Source organism: Chlamydotis macqueenii, chromosome 16, assembly GCF_036417535.1.
Source record: "Chlamydotis macqueenii isolate bChlMac1 chromosome 16, bChlMac1.mat, whole genome shotgun sequence".
NCBI lineage: Eukaryota > Metazoa > Chordata > Aves > Otidiformes > Otididae > Chlamydotis > Chlamydotis macqueenii.
Window position 1 is genome coordinate 7,785,716 of NC_141571.1, and position 21,251 is coordinate 7,806,966.

At 39.5% G+C, this 21,251-nt stretch overlaps 1 protein-coding gene across 1 annotated transcript in view; it reads left to right on the plus strand.

The window, feature by feature from the left end:
- The first annotated feature begins 605 nt into the window (after positions 1 to 605).
- Positions 606 to 21,251, plus strand: part of SLC9A8 (solute carrier family 9 member A8) — a 31,152-nt gene continuing 10,506 nt past the window's right edge. The window contains exons 1-10 of the mRNA XM_086761061.1: positions 606 to 711; positions 1,374 to 1,552; positions 6,175 to 6,255; positions 11,056 to 11,114; positions 14,639 to 14,722; positions 15,655 to 15,756; positions 16,453 to 16,487; positions 17,570 to 17,713; positions 19,006 to 19,144; positions 21,001 to 21,106. Coding sequence (XP_086617187.1) covers positions 704 to 711; positions 1,374 to 1,552; positions 6,175 to 6,255; positions 11,056 to 11,114; positions 14,639 to 14,722; positions 15,655 to 15,756; positions 16,453 to 16,487; positions 17,570 to 17,713; positions 19,006 to 19,144; positions 21,001 to 21,106 — 937 coding nt within the window. The 5' untranslated portion in view covers positions 606 to 703. The remainder of the gene's footprint in view (positions 712 to 1,373; positions 1,553 to 6,174; positions 6,256 to 11,055; positions 11,115 to 14,638; positions 14,723 to 15,654; positions 15,757 to 16,452; positions 16,488 to 17,569; positions 17,714 to 19,005; positions 19,145 to 21,000; positions 21,107 to 21,251) is intronic.

The window sequence follows — 21,251 nt, forward strand, 5'->3', positions numbered from 1 at the left end:
TATTCTATGATTCTATGATTCTATGATCCATTTCCTGCTTTTAGGCACCACAGAGTGTTTTAGCATGACGCTTCAGCACACTCCTGCAGTCAATATACCCAGGTTTCCAGCGTACCCTCCATACAACAGTCCTGTGCCACCATGACCTCAGCCTGTTAAGCACAAGGGGTTAGTTATCAGCTCGGGCGATGGCAGTTGAGGGAACAGGAGCCACCAGGCAGAGACAGCTGAGGGACAACGGAGCTGCTGGGCGATGGCGGCTGAAGCAGAAGGAGCCCCCAGACAGCGGCCACTGAAGGAGAAGGCGCAAGGCCACGCCGGCCGAGGGGCAAACGGCCGCTGGGCGCCGGCGGTGCATGAACATGGCGGCGCGCAGCCGCGGCTGAGGGAGAAGGAGCGGCGCGGCGGGAGCGCTGGAGCACCGTGACATCACGCCGTGACGACGCGGCGTCGCTACGCAACGGCACGACAGCTCGCCGCCCGGCGCGCGCGCGCCCCCGCCCCCGCTCTCACGTGACACTGCCGGGACGGCTGGACGCCGGCGGCGGGCAGCCGGCGTGCACGCATGCGCGCTCTCGCCTCCACGCCAGCCCGATCATCGAGCAGCTCGCTAGAGCGTCGCCCGCGAGCCCCGGAAGTGGTTGCTGTGCGGGGTGGCCCCCGCAGGAGCGCGGTGTCGGGGTGTAAGCTGGCGGCCGGCAAGATGGCGGAGTGAGTGTGGCGGCGGGGGGTGGCTGGGCCCGCTCCCTCGGGCCCTGCTGACGGGAAAGCGTCGCCTCCGGGGCAGGGTCTCGCTGCCGTGCGCCCGGCGGTGCCTTTCCCTTCAGCAGGGGCTTGCGGGGCGGGGCGGGGGGGCGGTGTCCGCAGCCCCTCGGTGCCGGCCCCTGCGCTCAGCACGGCGCCTGCGGCTGCGGCCCGGCCCGCCGTGCGGCGGGGGCTGCCCGACGGGCTGTGCCTCCCCCTGGGCTGAGGGGGTCCGGGAGCGGCCTGCCCGCGGGAGGGGGAGGCCGGCTCTGAGCCGGGGGGGCTGCAGGGGCTGGCGGTCTGACACCGCGGGTTGGTTGCACTCGACAGGCTAAGCGAGCTAGTTCATGTGCTGTGTCAGGCTTTCACCTGCATCCCAAGCTGCAGTGCTGAATATTTGGTAGCTGCAGTGCATGAAGGAACCCAGCAATAATCAGTTCCATGAATCTGAACTTCCACGATTTGTCTGTGATCAGAGATCACTTTCAAAAAGTAACCTTAACATGTTGGTCACTAGTACAAATTCAGTATGATCTGGTGAATGTTTCATGTGTGAGTGTCTTTAATAGGCTAAGTCTTTGTCACGCTGCTCCCGTCCAGTATGATCACGTATTGTGTTATCCTGACAGGTATGCAAATGCCACCCATGAAGTCATCAACGTCACCCTCCACACTACGCTGGCTGCTACTACCAAACTGGTGATACCTACGCCTGCTAAGCCTATCCTTCCCGTTCAGACTGGAGTCCAAGCACAGCAAGAGGAGCAATCTAGTGGCATGACAATTTTTTTTAGTCTTCTTGTTTTAGGTGAATTATGAACTGAAAGTCTTTTAATCTCTGTTAATCATACTCTGCATCTGAGGACATAGGCCAACTTTCAACTTTATTTCTCTGTTTTTCTCTCTCTGAAGTGGAATATTGCACAGGCACAGGAATTTAGAAAGTTGAGTATATAACTGTCTGAACCTCCCAAACCTGTGGAAAACTGAGGACCACTGCAAAACTTTTCACTATGGTCTCAGAGTGCAAACAATGTGTTTAATTGCCTTTGCCTTCTTTATCAAGCACATGGCTGTGTGTTCATGTATGAAAAAGACGCTGTCAGAATACTCCATGGTGCTGGCAGGTCTCTTTGAGGACAGTGTACTAGACAGGTGTCGATTTAACTACTTCTAGCGCTTCTGGGCAGCCCTCGGGTATTTTGTTATATAAGCCAGTAGAAAGCAGTCTGATTTACATGCACAAGTACTAAAGTTCAGTATCTTTTTCTGGCTCTCCTTACTTTCTTATATTCCTACAAGAGTGTGATAATAACATGCAGGTTGCCGTAATTATATTACCATTGTTGCACATAAATAGGTGTTTGAATGGCAGATGCGTGCCCAGCTTTGTTAGTCTGGGCCATTACCTTTCTTTAATAGAATATAGTTATCATAGAATCGTAGAATGGTTAGGGTTGGAAGGGACCTTCAAAGGTCATCTAGTCCAGCCTCCCTGCAGGGAGCAGGGACCATCTGCTTAGAGCAGTGCTGTAGTCAAAACTAACAATAACAAAATTTTCATGGAGGTTTAAGGGTTTGTCTGTTTTTCTTTGCGTGTTTGTGTGCTTGATTCCTCCAAAGCAAGCTATGCTGAGAGATTTTTCTATGACAGACAGGTCACCTAGTCATCTAAGTCATTATTCTTTCCAGTAGTAAACGGAGAAAATAATAGGTATGGAGTTGACAGCAGTGCAGAAACTTCTGCAAATTATTTGGATTTAAAAAAAAAAAAAAAATTTGTCTCCTATAAATATTAAGTGCAGCAAAAAGTGGGCTTCTGCTTGTTTCTGAAGTATCTATTTGTCTTCAAAGAGGGTTAATGTTTTCCCAGAGGGCAATGGCATATTATAATTTGAACAGAAACAAAAGAAAGACCGAAGCAAAATGCAGTAGATCAGAAGACTTCTAGGATTAAAATGAAATTTCTGAATAAGTGTGTCTCATGGATTTTAAAAGGGCCATTCATGGTAAAATGGTATTCCTAGGACTTAAGAATAGAACTGTGATTTTTTTGGCTGTGTTCCAGCCTATTTATGCCAGTCTGATAACTTAATGGATCTTAAAAGCATCATCCTCAGAACAAGGGAGTTCCCTGAACAAAGTAAAGCCAGTATAAAAGCTTATTGTTCATAGTTACTCCCATTCATAATCTCTCATTTAAGGGTGTAGGAAGGGTGAATATGAATGTGTCTAAAATACTCTTAAATCTGGATGTCATGAGCTGTAAAATGGCCTTTACAATGTTCTAAACTGGAATACACCCAGAGGAAGATCTGTTCTGAGCTGTTTTGTGTCAAAGCCAAGCCCCAAATTCAAAGTGCCTGAATTAGCATGAGTTAGTCTCTGACCTCAGATTTCTATGGCTTGTTCATCTGTTCAAACACTGCTTCACTTTCAAAGTCATACGTCTTTTCTGCCATGTTCATGTGATCCATGAATTTCCTTCTGTTATGTTGTATGCTTTTACTGTGCCCTTCCTTAAGGGGACACTCAATGTTCTTTTAGCCAGTCCAGAACGCTGCTTTTTCCAGCCTCCTGCCTGATTGTTGTACTCCCGATACGTGCAGGTGCCTGGCGCAGATGGTATGCTACCAGCTAGAAACTGAGCACTCTTACACAAGGAATGGGTGTCCGACAGCTAAAGAATACACCAGGCTGTCATAGTATTTATGGTGGTGGGAGTTACTTCTTAGTCTATGGTTGCTTCTTGTTTTATTGCCAAAGCAAAGTAGTTAAAAGCTGGTAGAAAGGAGCTGGTGATTTGATCTGCTAAATAGAAAGCATGTTTGTGCTTGCATTGGAGTTTGCTGTAAATCCGTAGTGTCCAGATGACTGACAAATCTATCCTGTAGAGCAGCCTGGAATGCTTTTAACACAGTCATCCTCGATGTCTTTACTGAATGCGTATTTTTTGTATTTAACAGGCAGGAAATTGATACAAAACTCAATAATACTGATTGACAGGTGAATTAAAAACTTTGCTTGGGATACATGATGAAACTATTGCTCCCGTAGTCTGTTTGGCAGTTGGTGGCCAAATGTCTGAGTTGCTTGTTAGTCAGCTTCTGAACTGCTGCGGTTTCTAGCACTGCATATTAAAGTAAACCCCAGTTTGAGTCTGCCTTAAAGTATTGTACTGTAAACAGAGGTGTTTTGAGAACTGATTGATCACTATCACAAAGATTGGCGGGGTGGAAGTGGGGTAAATATGTGGGGAAGGGAGCACTGCCAGTCTTCATGAATAGAGCCGTCCCTGCTCATCACTCTGAACCTGCATCTTTGGCCCCGAACAAATTACGTGCCAGTAATTGAGCAAATATTACTGTTTTTCATGAGTCCTTGCTCAGTTCATAAGCCCACCCATCTCTTCACATGCACGTCAATGAAACGCTCACCATGTTGTGTGTGAGCTGAGTGTACGAGATAACGAGTGGGAGAACACAGGCATCAGCGTGATACCCATTCCTGAGCACAGTGTGGGAGAGTAGGATGGTGGGAAGGTGATACCTGTATTTATGAGGTTTGTACTTCTTTTTTTGTGACCCTATATAGTAAATACAGATCATGTTGTAGACCCCAGTAGTTCACAGGTGGTGTGATCCAGCAAACAGTGCCAGTGCTCATAACTACTTGTGCACCGTTTTGCTCTTTTGAACCATCCGCGAGTGGATCGCTAAGAACAGTTCCGAGAAGCTACTTCGTTCCTCAGTTCAAAATGCGTGCTGTTGTAGTGTGGCCTGGCACTGTGCTGCCCACACTGAGATCAGGTGAGAGTCACAGACCCTTAAAAGGCACAGAGTAAGGAAAATGAAGATTCCCATTGCATTTATGAGTAGGTTTGCCAAATGCACAGTTTGAAACAGTCTCTACTGCGATTAATAGGCCATAATTTGGCCTGTTAGTATATATAAATTGTATATAAAATGCTATTGACTTTGCTTGGGCTTCAGTTGCTTCCTGACAAAACACAAGCAATAATACTGCTTATATTCCAGGCCACTGCAGAATGATTTGTTAGCAAATCAAGCAAAATGCACGTATTATAGACATGCAGGCCAGATGTTTCTTTGTCTGACCCTTTATTAAGCTAAATTAAAATGGGAGAAGTATTGTGGTACTTCAAATGCGGGGAAAATTATTAGGAGTTTAATAACACAGGATTATTTGATTCTTATAGAGAAGCTTCCTGTCTGCAGTAGTTCTAAAAGAATCAAGTGGTGTCTTCCAACCGTATCCACGGATGGTACCCAGACCTGCTAGAGATCCTTTATAATTTGTCTTTACCATTGGCATAGAGGCTGTAATGGGATTTTCATATTACTGTAACCTTGGTTTTTGTTGTAAGATACAGACTTTCTCCTACTGGGTGAAATACATTACTACAGTACAAAATTGATTTTTTAAAAACAATAATTGAATGTTGCATCAGATTTAAATTCTTTTTTATTTTTAAACTTCAAGCCAAATATGGTTTGTGTTTCTCTACGTTGGTCCTTTCCCCTCACTGATTTAACTTTTAGCACTACTCAGCAGTAAATGCTGATTTGGATAAGAATATGGCTTGTTATGAGTGCCAGCATATTTAAACAGTTACCCATTCTGCAATCTCATAGCCCCACTGAATGGGAGTTACAGAAGCTATGGAGCCAGCCTCTCCTGAGGTGTGCAAAAGAACAGGAAGCACCAGTCCCAACTTGCAACAAGGGAAATGTGGATTGGAGAGAAGAAGAAACTTTTTCACCATGACACTTAAGCACTGGAACTGGGGTTGAGAGAAGCTGTGACTTCTTTATCTTCAGAGATTTTCAAATGTGGCTGGACAAGGCTCTGGGCAACCTTCTTTGACTTTGAAGTTAGCCCTGCTTTGAGCAGGAAGTTGGACTAGATGACCTGATCCCTTCCAATGTAAATTTTTCTGATTCTGTGATTATCCATTTGGGTAAAGCCCATCTACTCAGAGGAACTCAGATGTGAAAGTGTGTAGCTTTGAAATTTTAACTGAGGCCATGTGTATGTGTATGTTTTATTTCAAAAAAACTTAATTAAAACAGTGTATTCTGTATAACTGACATTTTTTATAGCTACTGCTCAGAGAAGGTTTTCTTGTAAGCTGAATTGGGCTTTAAAAGTAGTAATACTGGTATTTTTAGAAGATAATTTCAAGTCTTAAAATTTACCTTACTATTTTCTGTCATTTGCAGATCCATTTACATTCTGTGGTGAGAATTAGGTTTGAACTAAAATTTGGTTACTTGCATTAGTGGATTTCTGCTAAATCATTAGGAGACTTTTTGGTGCATATATTTTAGAAATACTACTTTAAAGTGTATTTTGTTTCCTTCTCACACTTCTAAATCTACCTTTTTTTTTTTTTTTTTTGCTTCACAGCTATCTGCATCATATTGGTGCATTTATTGATAAAATACCGACTTCATTTTTTACCAGAGAGTGTGGCTGTTGTTTCTTTAGGTGAGTAACCATGACATTTTTATATTAAATTGGTCTTAATTCAGGGACTCTCAGTAGTCTGTACTTGAAATAACGCTCTGTTGTGTGTTAACTATCATGAGAAAGATGCAGCTAACTGGATGTGGTGACGAAAACAACCAATTCCTATAATTAATTTAACGGAAGAAATCAAGAAATGAGCATACGTGCCAAGACTGGGCCAGTAAAATGACACGTGTAGGTGCTATAGGGATGTCACCTTCCTCTGTGTGTCAGCTTCCTCTGTTTTTGCTTATGCACTGTAGGACAAGATACTGCAGAACTCCCTGGCAGTGAGACACTGGCCTTCCCTTTGAAGGGGTGCATGTGTTTGTTTTAGTGTGCGTAGAATTATGTCTGTATATGTGATTTCAATCCAGCTGGGGACTGTAATTGTATCCTGAAAACTTGCCTGGGCTGCCAGATACTTGACTATCCCTGTAGTAGCATGACAAGAGCTCTACCTATGACTTGAGCTATAAGAACACCGCCTTTAATGAAGCTCAAGTGCTTACTTAATTTGAATTAAATTTGGAGTATTCCTAAGCCTGTAGTTTTACGTTAGGGTAATTTCATTTATTTGTATGCTGTTGTTTCTGATTTAAATGTGTAAATGAGGAGGAAATCAGGCCAAATACATCTATTATTTTCTCTACATACTATCTAACATAATGGTTAAAGAACCTGGTCTAACTAATCCCAGCAATGTTTTTTCAGCTGTCTCTGTAACTTGTTTACAAGAATGCATGATATTTTTGCTTCTGTTAGTAGTGACACTTTCACTGACAGCCATTCTAAAAATACAACAAAACAAGAAAGATGCTTAGCTATAATCCTAACATAGCATGGAGGATTGTTGAGCAGGTAGATTTTTTACTTTCTCCTGGGCTTTGCTGGTATCCTCTTTTTTCAGAGTTCTTAACTGTATTTTCACACAATTTCTCAATGGGAGGAAGTAAGCTTTCTGGTGCTTGTCAGTACCTTGTGCTTTCTGGAAAACAGAGATCTTCTTGCATCTTGGGTGTTAGATTGAGAAAATCTTCAAGTTGTTACTTAGCAGAAAGAAAAACATATTTTCTTGCAGGCATGACTCCCTGAATTTTTAGATAGCTATTTGATGCAGACCACGTCACATTACTAGCATAGTAGAAGGTATTGAAGCTTAAAGAGACGTTCATTTGCAAAGCCCTCTTTGAGTTTTGGTATTTCTATGCAGCTGAAAAACAAACAGACTTGTAAGAAATCTGTCACGGTGCTGGTATGGATTTGCTGGGTATTGCACGCACACCTCATCGTTATAGGAGCAACATCGATCAGACTTTTGTGTGTTTGCCATAGTATGACACAGAAAGATCAGAGCTGCTGCAGATCATCCTGATTTACTTTGTCATCCCCATAGAAACCAGGCAGTGTTTGATTCACTATTGACACACTTCTCTTTCCTTCCCTTCGTACATTATTGCTATGGACAGATGAGATGTCTTGTGTAGTGTATCTTCCAGTGTCTTGAAAGATTCCAAAAGGACATTACTATCTCTTATGTATCCTTCCTCTTCTTACACAAAAATACAGGTGAAAAGTGTTAATTTGGATTCTAACCAGGTTAGTTACCATTGTTAATAAATAGCTAATCTAAATTTCAGCATAATCCCCAATTTAAAATGCAGCAGTATATTGATTGTTCTTGCTGGCACAGTTTTGGATTTTCTTTGCTGTCTTTCCTTACATTCTGCCCCAAGCCAGCTACTGGGCAGTGCTGAGCTGAGGTGTTAGGTGAGCTTGTGTCACTGCTCCTGCTGAGCTTTGCAGAGAGCTGCAGAGGCACATTCTTCTCTTTCTGTTTCTTGTTCTGGCATCTCGGCAGCAGGACGACGATTTTAGCTGTGCTGGTATGTTCTCCTGACAGTCCCAGTAAAAGCTTGTTCATGAAGGTGGTAAGTTTTCGTGCTGGGGCTGCTACTGCTACTCAAGATGGGTAAGAAGGAGCAGCATTGCATCTCCTATATTTTCATGCAGAGGGCATACAGGAAACTTGCATGGTTCAGTTTTTGATGTGAACCACAGGATAGCTGTAGTGTGCCTCCCAAACCGGACAAGATGATACCAGCAAATGCAATTCCATGAAGTCAGAAGAGTGTTATACCCAGTAGCAGCCCAGCTGACAGATGTCCAGTGTCACTTAAGCCTTATTTATTTATTTAGTTTATTGACTCAGTCGTATTTAAACTACTGTCAGCTCTGTTGACAGGACGTGGCATCTGTATAATCATTGGAATTGCCAGCTAATTGCTGGTCAGTGAACCTCTGTTACTGGTAATGATCTACACAGCTGCAAGAGCACAGCTTGAGTTTCAAGTATCCAGTTTTGCTAGCGGTGCCAGAAGTGAGGTATGTCCTGTTTTGACTTGTAAATTAAGCAAATGTTCTCAGGCAGTTATTGAAGGCTAATAAAAATGGCAGCAGAAATGATAAGTATGATTTTCATTACTGTCTTTCCTCCCATTGTCTAAGCTGCTCAGAAGCTTCTGTTTTACAGTTTCTAGGGCATGCTACTCTCCTGGTGGACAGGGTGGGAGTGCATTCTCTAAGGCTAGATTTTGATCTTTGTCCTTAAAAGTTACTGGAATTTTGTTGATAAAAATAGTTGCCAGAAAATCTATTCTCTTTGATTTGTTACTGAGTTTTAACATTTTCTCAGGAAAAATAAAGGTTGGTTGTAATAAGAAAATTTCTATAACATTTTCAAGTGAATGCGATTTAGATTAACTCTTACAGACTTAGCTTTCCAGTTAGCCCCTGGACAAAACTGATCTACCTGATTTAGTAGATGGAACCCGCTGAACAAAAACTGTGTTCATTAATGTGGTAATAAAAGAAGAGTAGTTTGTAAAGATGTGTGGGACAGGTTTCAAAACCCAGAGTCAAAGTTTGATTCTGGTGTTGTTAAACCCTCTTGGTGATGCATTATTTTGTGCAGCCCTCTTTTATGACTTGCTTAGCATGATCTTTGTTTAGTAGTACTGTTTGTGTGCAATATGCAGCTGTGTAACGTGCTATATAAAAGTGTAAGTTGTATGATTCAGGCTCTGGTGTTAGGCTCAGCTTGTGATTAGCTCTTCCTCTAAAAAAGAGATTGAGACTTAAGCGTCTTGAGCTCATGGGATAGGGATGCCCAGCTTGTAGCCCACAGGCCATGGTTGGCCTACTCACAGAGGTCCAGTTTCAGAAAGTTGTGCTGGAGCCCTTCCACTTCGGCAGAAGTGAGTTAAGGGGTTCTCTTTTCTTTTGAATCCCCTCTAAACGTAGTTTTATGTGAAGGCTGTCAATACTAATTAATAAAATACTGAAAGTTTGTTCAGGAGGTACACTTCCTGAAATCTGTGCCTTCAGATGTGTAGGCTCTGGTTGTTGTGGTTTGTTTTTTTTCCCACGTAAACTTCTTGTTAAGTGGTACAAGTACTGCCTGTACCAGTTGAAAACAATGTTGCTGTTTTGCAAAAATTAGAAATGTTCTAGTCCTTGGCTTCTGACACAGCTTCCATCCCAGAATGGAAAGCCTGACTGTTAGTACTGTGTTTATATGGCATGTGAGAGGCTGTATCTGCATTCTGGCCTCCTTCAAAGACTAGCAGACCTTTGATGTTCCTTCATTAATGTTTTGTTCTTCCTTTCCATATAAACCATTTCATGGAATAATTATTTTTATCCCCTGGGACTAATACCTCCACATATTTTTGTATGAAAGAAGGCTTAAGCCTCATGGCTTTGTGTGTATGACACATCCATCAGGAGTAATCCATGTGATGCTGTTTGTAAGACTCTTTTGATAGCTGCAGCATGAGAGAATAAAAACACATGAGTTACAGGAAAGTGTGCTTTAAGCTTCTCAGCCACTTTTTACCTTTCATTGAGTGTATTTCACCTCTTCTTCTCATTCTGTAAATAATAAAACACAACTGTGCAGAAACACAGGTCTGACTAAAGACAAAGTCCCTGTAACTCCTTGAAAGCAATTAGTGACAGTTCATGAATTATTTCATGACTTCCAGAAGGAATTTTGTTAGTTTGGAGTTTTCTGTCTTATCTGTTTGAAGATATATAGGAGGGAAGAACACAATAAACTTTAGTCATTGAGTTTGCAGCACCCTTGATGAAATTCTTTTATACTCAACTTAGTATTTCTACATGACTGACTTATGTGTAATTCATTTGGGAAATAGTTCTGACAGTGTCTCCACCCTGATCAGAATTTGTTGCATACTTCATTGCCAGTAAGTGCTATGATTTCATGGAGGCAAAATTCCTTTCCATAGAGAAGACTGTTTTCACTTAAGTGTTAACACTGCAAATAACGTTGAAGTTACATGAAGTTTTTGTGCTATCACACAGATACCTAATTCATAACTTCCTGATTCTTTAGCAAGAAAGGCTGAATTTTATTTGAATGCAGCTTAGATGAGAAGCGTTTTTGAGTAGTTAAACCTGTTACCTTCATGAACCAATGAGCACCGTGGTGTCAATATGCATATTCCATATTTGCAGATCCCAAGTGACAAGTTTTTGTGTAGGGAAGCTATGTAATTATGTAACATGCTGGAAACTGTCATATATTGGACCCAAAACCACTTTGTGTTCTTGTGATTTAGGAATGAAAGACCTGCTGCTTTATGTTTTGCCTTGTTTTCACTTTTAAAACTTTGTTAACTAAGAGTCAGTAAACAGTTAATGGAAACAGTGATGTGTTTTTTGAAAATTTCAGAATGTTATTTCATTCTCTCCTAGGTATCCTTATGGGAGCTTTTATAAAAATCATAGAGGCTCAGAAGCTGGCCAACTGGAAGGTATATTTGAAGCAATTAATTTTCAGTTGTGGAACAATCCTTAAATGTTTAGAATAAGACTGTTATATTAGTTTCCTTAGATGTAATTTCCAAAAACTTATGTACTTTATACTTGATGACAAAGTTTGGGAGTTTTTAATATAATACAACCCATTTGAGGTCCTGATCCTGCTGAAGATTTTTTACACAATGTTTTTTTTTCCCCTGAGGAACTCTTTTTACCGTACCAGATCTGTTCCTGTTAGATACATGGTCAAAGAAGGTACTGAACATCTTCCGGATCAGTTGCAGTAAAAAATATAGCAATTCAGTTCTTTGTCTTGTACCCTTTTTGGCTGTATTTAGTCCTCTTCCTTTTTTTTGAGTTAATTTTGTAGGTGTTTTCGTAGAAAAAAAAAATGTATTTTGATTGGTTGTAAAGTAACATGTTTTACCTGAAGATGTTGACGTAGATTTCACAGAGGTAAAAAGAAGCACTTCTTCAGAATAGCTGTGCTGAAAGTCATGCTGTCTGCTTATTTTATTTACTTATACTTAAAAACGCCACAAATTGTGGTGCTGAGAACAGACAGTTCACAAAGCAATCCGTTCAGCATGGCGTATTTCTTGGGTACTCCATTGCGTCTTGTGGAAAGACTACCAAAACCAGCGTGCCTGAAGCAGCAGTATTTTTCATGCTGGCTGAGACAATGGAAACGTGATTTGAGCTTTATTTCCAGTAGAAAATACAGGCGAAGCTTCTGTGCAGGAGGTTGTCCTTGTTGTTGTGCCCGGTGCTTTACAGACTTAGATAGTAAGAAGAAAATGTTAACAGTGATGGCAACCAAACATAGAAACATGTGACCAGAGAGATTGTGGAAATCTCCATTCACAAAGATATTAAAAACTTGGCTGGATAAAGCCTTGAGCAGCTGAAGTTGCTCTGATTGGCCTTGCTTTGGGGGGCTTGGAGTAGGGGCTTGGGTCAGAGACCTCCAGAGATCCCCTCCAACCTGAATTAGTATGTTAAGCTGTGAGGTCTTATCGGTGCGTGTGTGGAGTTACAGAGGCTTCCCAAAGGAGGGAGAATCCTGGCAGAAGTGTCTCCAACAGGTGAAGTCTACAGTGAAGCAAGGATTTTGCCTGCTACAGTTTATCCATATCATCAAAGCAATGAACTCTTCCCTGTTACTGCTTTAATTTAAAATCTTGCAGTATTTACATTGTGATTTTGTTTTGTAGGCTCAAGCAGTTTATTAGGATTAGATCAGCGAACTGTTTGAAGTCACAGTGATTTGAATCGCCAGTTTTAAACAGGATTTATATTAGCAAGCTGAAAATCTTGGTCTGAGTAGTGAATTTTAATCCTAGCTTGCAGCTTAGTATTTCTTGGCAGTTATTCCCTAAAAGATTTTTTTTCTCCTTAGTTGAAATAGATTAAAATGCATAGATTTTCAATAAGGACTAGCTTTTAAATTAGATGTTACACTTTTTTTTTTTGTCAGCTAACTACACTAATTATGTCTACGTTCATTTAAGCAATTACATAGTTCAAGATTCATGTTGTGATATTTCATTTTTACTGTTTACAGTAAAACAGTGGGTGGTGCACTAGTTAGTGTTTTTTTCATGTCAACTGCGTTTGACTAAAAATTGGAAGTCAGTTAACCAACCAAAAAATCAGTATTTTGAAATAGCTTCTTATTGGTTAAATAAAATAATCTGAAGAAGATCACATATGTAAGAAGAAAAAAGTATGCTCTGATTTGAGCACTAATTCTATAAACATAGGAAATATTGATCATAGCTGGTGAATTACATCATAGTTATTTCTGGTAAGCACTGGTCAGATCTTGGGAAGCACTGGGGATGTTGTGTCCAGTCACTCACATTATCAGCTAAGGTAAAGGGTCACAGGCATCACGTTATTAGTTGCTTATTTAAGTTACTTTCACCGTATTAAAGCTCAGGTTTTAACATAGGCTATCATAATTTCAGATGTGAAGTGTTCTAATCGATTATTATTATGTACTTTATAAAATGATCTTAAATGGTTTTACATTTACTAGAGAATTTTTGTTTATCTGATATGGAATGTTTAACTGTGGGCTATATCCATGCACAAAGCAAATTTGGGATCATATACCTGCCCTAAGAACTTCATAATATAATTTCTTACCATCATGCCTTATTAAGTCGTAGTGCACTTGTACTTGCCGGTGATTCTTGCTGCCTCGCGTGGCTGATAATTACAGTGCTCATATTTTAGTTTCTGGTCTCTGCTTCAATGCAGCACAAATGCAGTCTTTCTTGTTAATTATTTCTCACCTCCTCATCCAGCTCTGCTTTCAGGGGCTTTTAAACGGCATAATTAATAAGGTATGGGGGTTTTTTGTTCTAGCGCAGGTACTGTATTGCCAGAAGCTAGGTAGTGTTAGCCATCAATGTATGGAAACGTACATGCAGAATAATGGACTGGAGCATTTCAGTATAAAGGATGAGTTTTATTTTCTAAGTCACCCAAATCCTTTAAGATGATTATCGCTGGTACAGACAGGAATGAGACTTTAAAGAGATGAGTACTTCTTTTTTGTAAGCTGGTGTTTTAACAGAACAGTCAATCAGCTTTTTAACCTGGATTTAAACAAATTAAGCATCACTTACAAAGGTGACAAGTTCTGCTGTATTCAGAACTGTGGGAACTGGGAGGGAGCCTGGTGGGTAAAGGGCGAGAGAGGCACGTTCAGCCCTTATTGATTTACCTTCAGTACTTAGTCTGCCAGCAGGAAAAATAACAGCACGCCAGTTTGTGGGTGTAAGTCTGTAAAGCAGTGTTAGCCAAGGGATGAGATAGGCGACAAAGAGTAGGGTCACCAAAAAATAACATCTTGCTTCACAGTAAGGTTCATTTATATCATTCTGATGGTAAAAAGGAACTGTCAGAATAATACCATTAAATTACAGTCATAAGTTATATTTGCCAGGAAGAATCAAGCCTCAGACTCCTAAGAGTGGTATATAACTTGAGCCTGTTCACTTGCAAGTGTACTAAGGTGATGATCTGATTTCTTCATGTCAGGTGATGAATTTTCTAGTGAAACTGTGCTTGCTTGCGGTTAACCTCGATTCTGTTCAAACCAGTGGCCAAGAGATTGCTGTTCCTTAACAGTCTTTACAGATTTTGAGACTGTGGGGTAAAATGAGAATACTTTTTGTGGAAACAGAAAGACTTTTCCTTTGCCATAAAGAACTTACTATCTGTGCAGCTTATTTGGAGATGGTAATTTTAAATAAGTAACAGCTGAATTTCTATCACTGGTTTAAAAAACCCCAATAGAAGTAGCAGCCCTGGAGTAGTTTACTATTCTTCAGTCTTTTATTTTGTAATAAGAAGGGAGAAAGTTTAATGCCATTTTAATTTTCCAACAATTTTTGTTTTATTTTTAAATCATTTCCCTTTTGGAAGATTTGATGTTATTTCAATAATTATGATATCCTTGAAATTATACTACTTTTCTTTTTTTTTTTTTTTTTTTTTTTTGCAGGAAGAAGAAATGTTTCGTCCAAATATGTTTTTTCTGCTTTTGCTTCCACCTATTATATTTGAATCTGGATATTCCTTGCACAAGGTTAGTCGCTGACAGACACTCAATTTCCGTGTTGAGGTTTTGTTTGGAAAACATTCTGCTTTCAGTTATCTTCATGAAGTTTAGAATAATTGCATTAAATTCCATCATACTAATCATCAGGGAATTGAGAATGCAAAACTTAAGACTCTTCAACCCACAATGCAGGGAATGTAGCTTGTTACTGCTAACTGAATGTTGGCATGCTGTTACGTAGTCTGCAGAGGTTGCTTTCCTTTGTTGGAGAGGTTTCTTACCTCGTCAGAGCTGTACAAGGGCTGATGTGAAGGAGCTAAAATTGGAAAGAGAGGGAAAGGTGGGGTCACCTTAACTAAGGAGAGAAAAATGTTTACAAGGGTTTTCAGCCTTTGCCTTGCAGCCTGTGTTTCCAGTCGTTGCTCACAGTGAGCTCCTGGCTGAAGCGTTTCTGGTCCTCCCTTGTGCTGCCTTTCTGCTTGAGCTGTGCTGCAGGGGAGGGGGTGAGCCATGGGTGACAGCAATACTGTGAATTTCTACTGTCACTGAAGATTTTTTTCATACAAAATCACAACCTAAGAAATGGACTAGCAACTGGGAAGTCTACAAGCCTTTTTCACATGCCCTGTCTACAACAGATGGATTGATTGGCAGTTCTGTCAGGTGAGGAATGTGTCAAAGTGCTGGCGAATATCCAGCTGTTTGTCAGAGGACTGGTTTGTTGCTAGGGTACTAGACTGACCTCCTGTCCTGGGTATCAGAGGGATTTGCTGTTGTCCTCAAGAGAGCAAGCTCTTTGGGCAGATGGTGTGTGTCCTGGGGTACCTGCAAACAAACTAATGAAGCTTTGCTATCGGAAACCCATTTGTGAATCAGAATCTAATTCAACTGCAAACACAAATGTGACTTTTCCCTCAGATAATTTTCACTGATTTACCTACTTTATTATTGTGTTCCAGGGTAATTTTTTTCAGAACATCGGTTCCATCACTCTGTTTTCTGTATTTGGCACTGCAATATCAGCTTTCATTGTAGGTGGAGGAATTTATTTTCTGGGCCAGGTAAGAATAACTGCTTTGAAGCACTTAAGGTTATCTGGCTTGCTTTTTGAAAGTGCATTTTTCAAGAGCAGACAAACATAGTGAGGGTGCATTCCTGGGTCACAAAGTCCAGTTCTTTGCTATCACAGAGGCAATGTTGCATAACCTCATCCATAGACATAGCATGCTCCATGTTAAAATCAATTAAGACTTGAGCTGAGTTTCCCTTTTTTTGTTACTTACTCAATCTTCCTATCGGAAGGCTGTTCCAAAACCTGTATTCTCTAGAGCCATCTTCTAATTTCCAGTATTAAATTTATTTATTCTTCTGTCTGTAATTTTTTTTTTGCTTCTCTGCTTTGGTGTTTCCCCATTGATTAGAAAAGGAAATAGATAATTATATTTTCTCTCAGACTTCATTCTGGTAGGCCAAACAATCCCTAGTTTCCTCTTTGCCTCTCAGACTCCATTCTTTTGAATGCCTTAGTTACTTTACTCACCTGTGTGTGTTCCAGTTTCATCTGGTCTTCCCTAATTTTGCCTGACCAGAATTGTAGCAGTAGATCATTGTTGGAGAGCAGTGTTAGACTGGGTAACATCACTACTGTGATTTTTTTCATGGTAACGAACGTAGGATTTGATGAATAGTTTCATTTTTAAAAACAGCAGACAAAGACAGTTGATTGTGATCTTTTTATGTTTTACCTATTCTTTCAGGCTGATGTAATTTATAAACTCAACATGACAGACAGGTAAGCTTTTTGGGTAATGGTATAGTATATGAAATGAAGCATTCTTCAAGATAGCTGTGTATGGGAAATGCACTGGAGCTGGCCAGCTCTTCTGGTTATTGTTTAGATTGCTTAGATTCAACATGGTGTATGAAACTAATAAATAGGTGGAACACTTCTAAACCCTATTTATTACACCTTTATTTCCAAATTGTATTCTGTGCTCAGTGATTTTTCTAGACAGAAAAGATACTGGGTTTTTAAGCTAACCTTTAAAGTTAAAATGTATAAACTTTGATTAGTTGGTATGATTAGTATATATGATAAGAGTATAACTTCCTGTGCAGATATTCTCTTAAAAGATAGAATTAGGTTTTCAGTATCAACAATGTAGATTTTTCAAGAACTTGGCAAAGGATCTAATCAGTTTTTTAGGAGTACACCACTCTACCATTAAATAAAGTTCATTCCTGGTTTATTTGGGATGTTTGTTTGTTTGTTTATTGTATAGCCAATACAGCAGTTCTCTGTTAAAATCCATAAATAAAATGGATGGCAAGCAAGAAACATAACAAGTAAACCATGCATGAACAGCAAAAAATCTTCCTTACTTAGTTACAGTGTTTGACTTTACACAGCTGAGCAGTTCCATTGCCTCTGTGTTGTCTATCTTTGAATTCCAAAGTAATGAAGTTTTAGCAGTTCCCTTTAAATGTTCCTCTCTAGTACTCCTGAACAGGTAACACTATGCATGTATGATACATAGTTTGAGTGTGTGTAAAATTGTTTCATTTCCCATTCCTCTGACTTTTTCTTATTTAGTTGAAGTAAGATATTGATGCTGTTGTTAAGACCTGATAGATAGATATTTCTCCAACATCTCTTCCAGCGGGACAACAGCTTTTCTCTTTGGTGTATCAGTAAATGAAAAACAAAAATTTCCCTTTTGTCACTTCAAGTTCTTATGATGAGAAGAGAGCATAACACTTCACTGTGTAGAAACTGTAACGCATAACAGCTTTGTTAGTAGTTGTTCATATAAGTTTACTATGTATATATTTTTCTTTCATTTACTTTTCTTTTTTTGTTTTGTGTTTTCCCAGTTTTGCATTTGGCTCTTTAATATCTGCAGTTGACCCTGTAGCTACTATTGCCATTTTCAATGCCCTCAACGTGGATCCTGTACTTAACATGTTGGTTTTTGGAGAAAGCATTCTCAATGATGCAGTCTCTATTGTCTTGACCAAGTAAGTGCATTTGAACTACATGTGTTTATGGAAACAGCAACCACATTATTTCCTGTTATTTGGTTATTCAGATACACATTCTTACATCTCCATGTGGAACAAATAATGTATTTCTGGTGTAAAGCTGAATTTTGTATGATCCTTCTTTGTTAAAAGCAATCCATAACAGAAACTGCATAGGCAGAAGACGGTAAATGGATGTCTTATTACCACTACCTCAGTGCCTTATCTCACTGACCCCAGATAACTGATTGCTTTCTAAGTCCATACGTTTACCAGCTCTCTTTCCATCTAAGGGTCCTGACAACAGAAAACCAACGTGTGTCCTTTCAGGCTTGCACAAAAATATTTACCATGCCAAATACACAGCTCTGTCTCCTGTATCATTGGCTTATACCCAGAGTGACACTTCAGTTGAGGGGAAGATACATCAACATCCATACAATAGTCTTATATTTCTGTTGGGGCTATCACAGGGGAAGAACACACAAGAACCTTATCCTTTGCCCATGATAATTCTTTGGGGCTGAAAGAGTTAAGAAAAATAAAGATAAATCTTCATGTTATTGCTGAAGTCAACAGATGTGACTATGAATGTATAGAAGGAGTAGATATACTAAGGAGGTAGTGAAATTAGAGTAATTTTGCAATGAACTAATTGCTTTTAATATAGTCATGGTTCTTTTGTGGAAGACCATGAAGACTAACAGCAGTCAAAAGGAACACTAGTTAGAATCCATGTCTTCTTTGCATGGATTTTTACAAAATATAGTCCTGAAATTCAAAGAGATTTGTCCCCTTTCCTCCTAAGAGCTTTTTTTTCTTCAGTGACCTTCTTATCTCTCATCCACACTTAAATATTTGATGAGAGGTCTTTCTGTTCGTCTGTTCTTCTCTGAGGATCACATGATCTGTCTCTCTTCTTTTTCATGCCCAGAATTTGTACCACTGCAAAATGTGTTTTCCTTTTCAAAGTTTGAAAATTGTTTTTTCATACTGGGTATTATCGTAGCCTATTTATGCCATTCTGGGGCTTCTTCAGAAGAGCAATGCTGGATTTCCAGATTTTTAGCAGAATTAGGTTTCCCTTTGGGGATTACACTAAGACTTGATTTAACATCTTTTGACATTCCTCTTGTTATATGTATCACAGTAAAAGCCTTTTAAGAGTGGTAGCAACAAAGAAATTGAGGTCTTTTTTTGTTGTTATTATCGAAAGATATTTGGTATTTTTGGATCCAGGCTTAGAATTTATAACCATTTCTTTTTATTTATTTTTCAATTGTATCTAGCACAGCAGAAGGTTTGACAAGAGAAAATATGTCAGATGTAAGTGGATGGCAAACCTTTCTACAGGCACTGGGATACTTTCTCAAGATGTTCTTCGGCTCTGCAGCGCTTGGCACGCTTACTGGTCTTATTTCTGCATTAATATCCTTTTTTTAATTTTGGGGATATGCATGTATAAATTGGTGAACTTAAGCATTCTAGTAGTATTTTTCTTTCCCACCTTCTCCAGCATTTCGTAGGAGGTATTTCTTATCAGACATTATTTTGTTGGCTGAGTATTTTCTCATGCTCATTTTGTTGTTCTGCTAGTGTGCATGGGTGTGTATTAAAAAGTTGCATCAAATTTTTATGAACATAATTAAGGTCTGAAATGCTGCATAGTAGCTTATATTACATGCATTGGAGTGTTATAAAATATGGTAATTGTTTTGTAAATTCAAAATACATTAATTCCATTTCAATACTGGTCTATTTTTACAAGCATATGGCTCCTTTTTCACATACGTAAAGCAGTTAATTTAAAAAAAAAAGCTGTTTTTCCCGAGGGCTTTTGAGTCAGACCAGCTCATTTGTCCCTATGTATCGTATTCAGGCAGCTGAACACCGCTACTGTTCTATTTGGCTTTACGTTGAGTTATATTTTGCCTCTTCCACTTCCATGAATTGGTTGCTAAACAACCCAGAAGCTTCTCTGCTGAGATAAGAAAGATGTTTGTTGCAAGTCAGACACCTTTGTTACTTTTCAGAGCTTTTTTAATGTTAATGCTGACTTCACTGTAGGTAGTCTTTTGTGCTAGGCTTGTACCATAGTTATTCATGTCATCTGGGACATACTGTTAAGCGCTTTTGTTTGTAAATAACAAGAACGGAGTGTTTGATTAAATACAGACATATTTCCTCTCTTCCTTCGTTAGCCTGATTCCATGAACTTTTAAATTTTTCCATACGTCACAACAACAGAGGGAGCCAATGTTCAACACTTCTTTCACTGATATATAGATGATATTAAGAGAAAAGCAGCTTATTTGCCCTATTACAGTTATTTGTGCCTCAAAGTACTGGATTTACCCTAAGCATGCAAAATTTCAATGCAGCAAAGGAAATCTCTTATTAGTTGCCAGCAGATAAATGCAATTGAAAGTTGTTGCTGGTTCATGACGCAGTAGGAATGTGAACTTCCACATCACAGGCATCTAATCCTCTGAATTTTAACAAAGGTGGTAGGTGGAATATTTTAAGCGTTAAAGCAAGGATGTGATTGAAGGAATATTCCTTACTGTTAATATTACTGCAGATCTGTCATGTCCGTTTGAAAGTAAGTAGAAGTCTAGTGACTGAACAGAGGAGATTGCTTCCATGCTTGGTGTGGCAGATAACAATGTCTGAGACAAAATCTGCTTGCATTTGGCAGCTCTACTACAGAACTGTACATGAGATGCAAAGCAGAACTTGCAGCCTTTGACAAATGTCCACACTTATAACTACAAACGTAAAGTAAGTTTTAAATATCTTGAGTATCAAAAGTACATTATTTTTGTTAAAATATATATGAGAGCTATCTTAATTTTAATTTGCTGTTTCTTCTCCTATTTTTAGAATAGCCCTAACTAATGATTCTCTGTGGATTCTCTGCAGTAGTTTTGGAGCAGAGATTTCAAAGACTGAACATGTAGCGAAATGGCTCTTCTAGATCCAAACAAACAATTTGGCATGTTGTTATCAGTACCGTATAGGTACATCAGTAGCAGGTCTTTTCTGTCTCTCGGTCTGTCCATTCTGATAGACTTCTACCAGCAATAGCTTCTATAAGAAACACTCCTCCTAAGAAATGATTCATTTTTCCATACTCAAGTCAAAGGCCAGTGTGTAGACTTTATTAGCTATTTAGTAGATAAGTACATTAAGCATGATCATTGTTTTGTAATGGAATTACACAGATTTACATTTTTCTTTTAATTTATTTTGACTTACTTGTTCCATAACATTTTCATGTGTACGTGCTAAAGCACATTGATTTAAGGAAGACGCCCTCCCTAGAGTTTGGGATGATGATTATCTTTGCTTACCTTCCTTATGGACTTGCAGAAGGTATCTCACTCTCAGGTGAGTAGCAAAATCAGTATGTGCAAGTTTCTTTGATAAATTTGGGGAGTAGGTATTATTTGTGTCTAAGAGAGCCTCTGGTTTTTTACATGTTTTCTCATTTAACCTGTGCTCTTGCTTTTAACTTTGACTTTCTTTAAAGAAA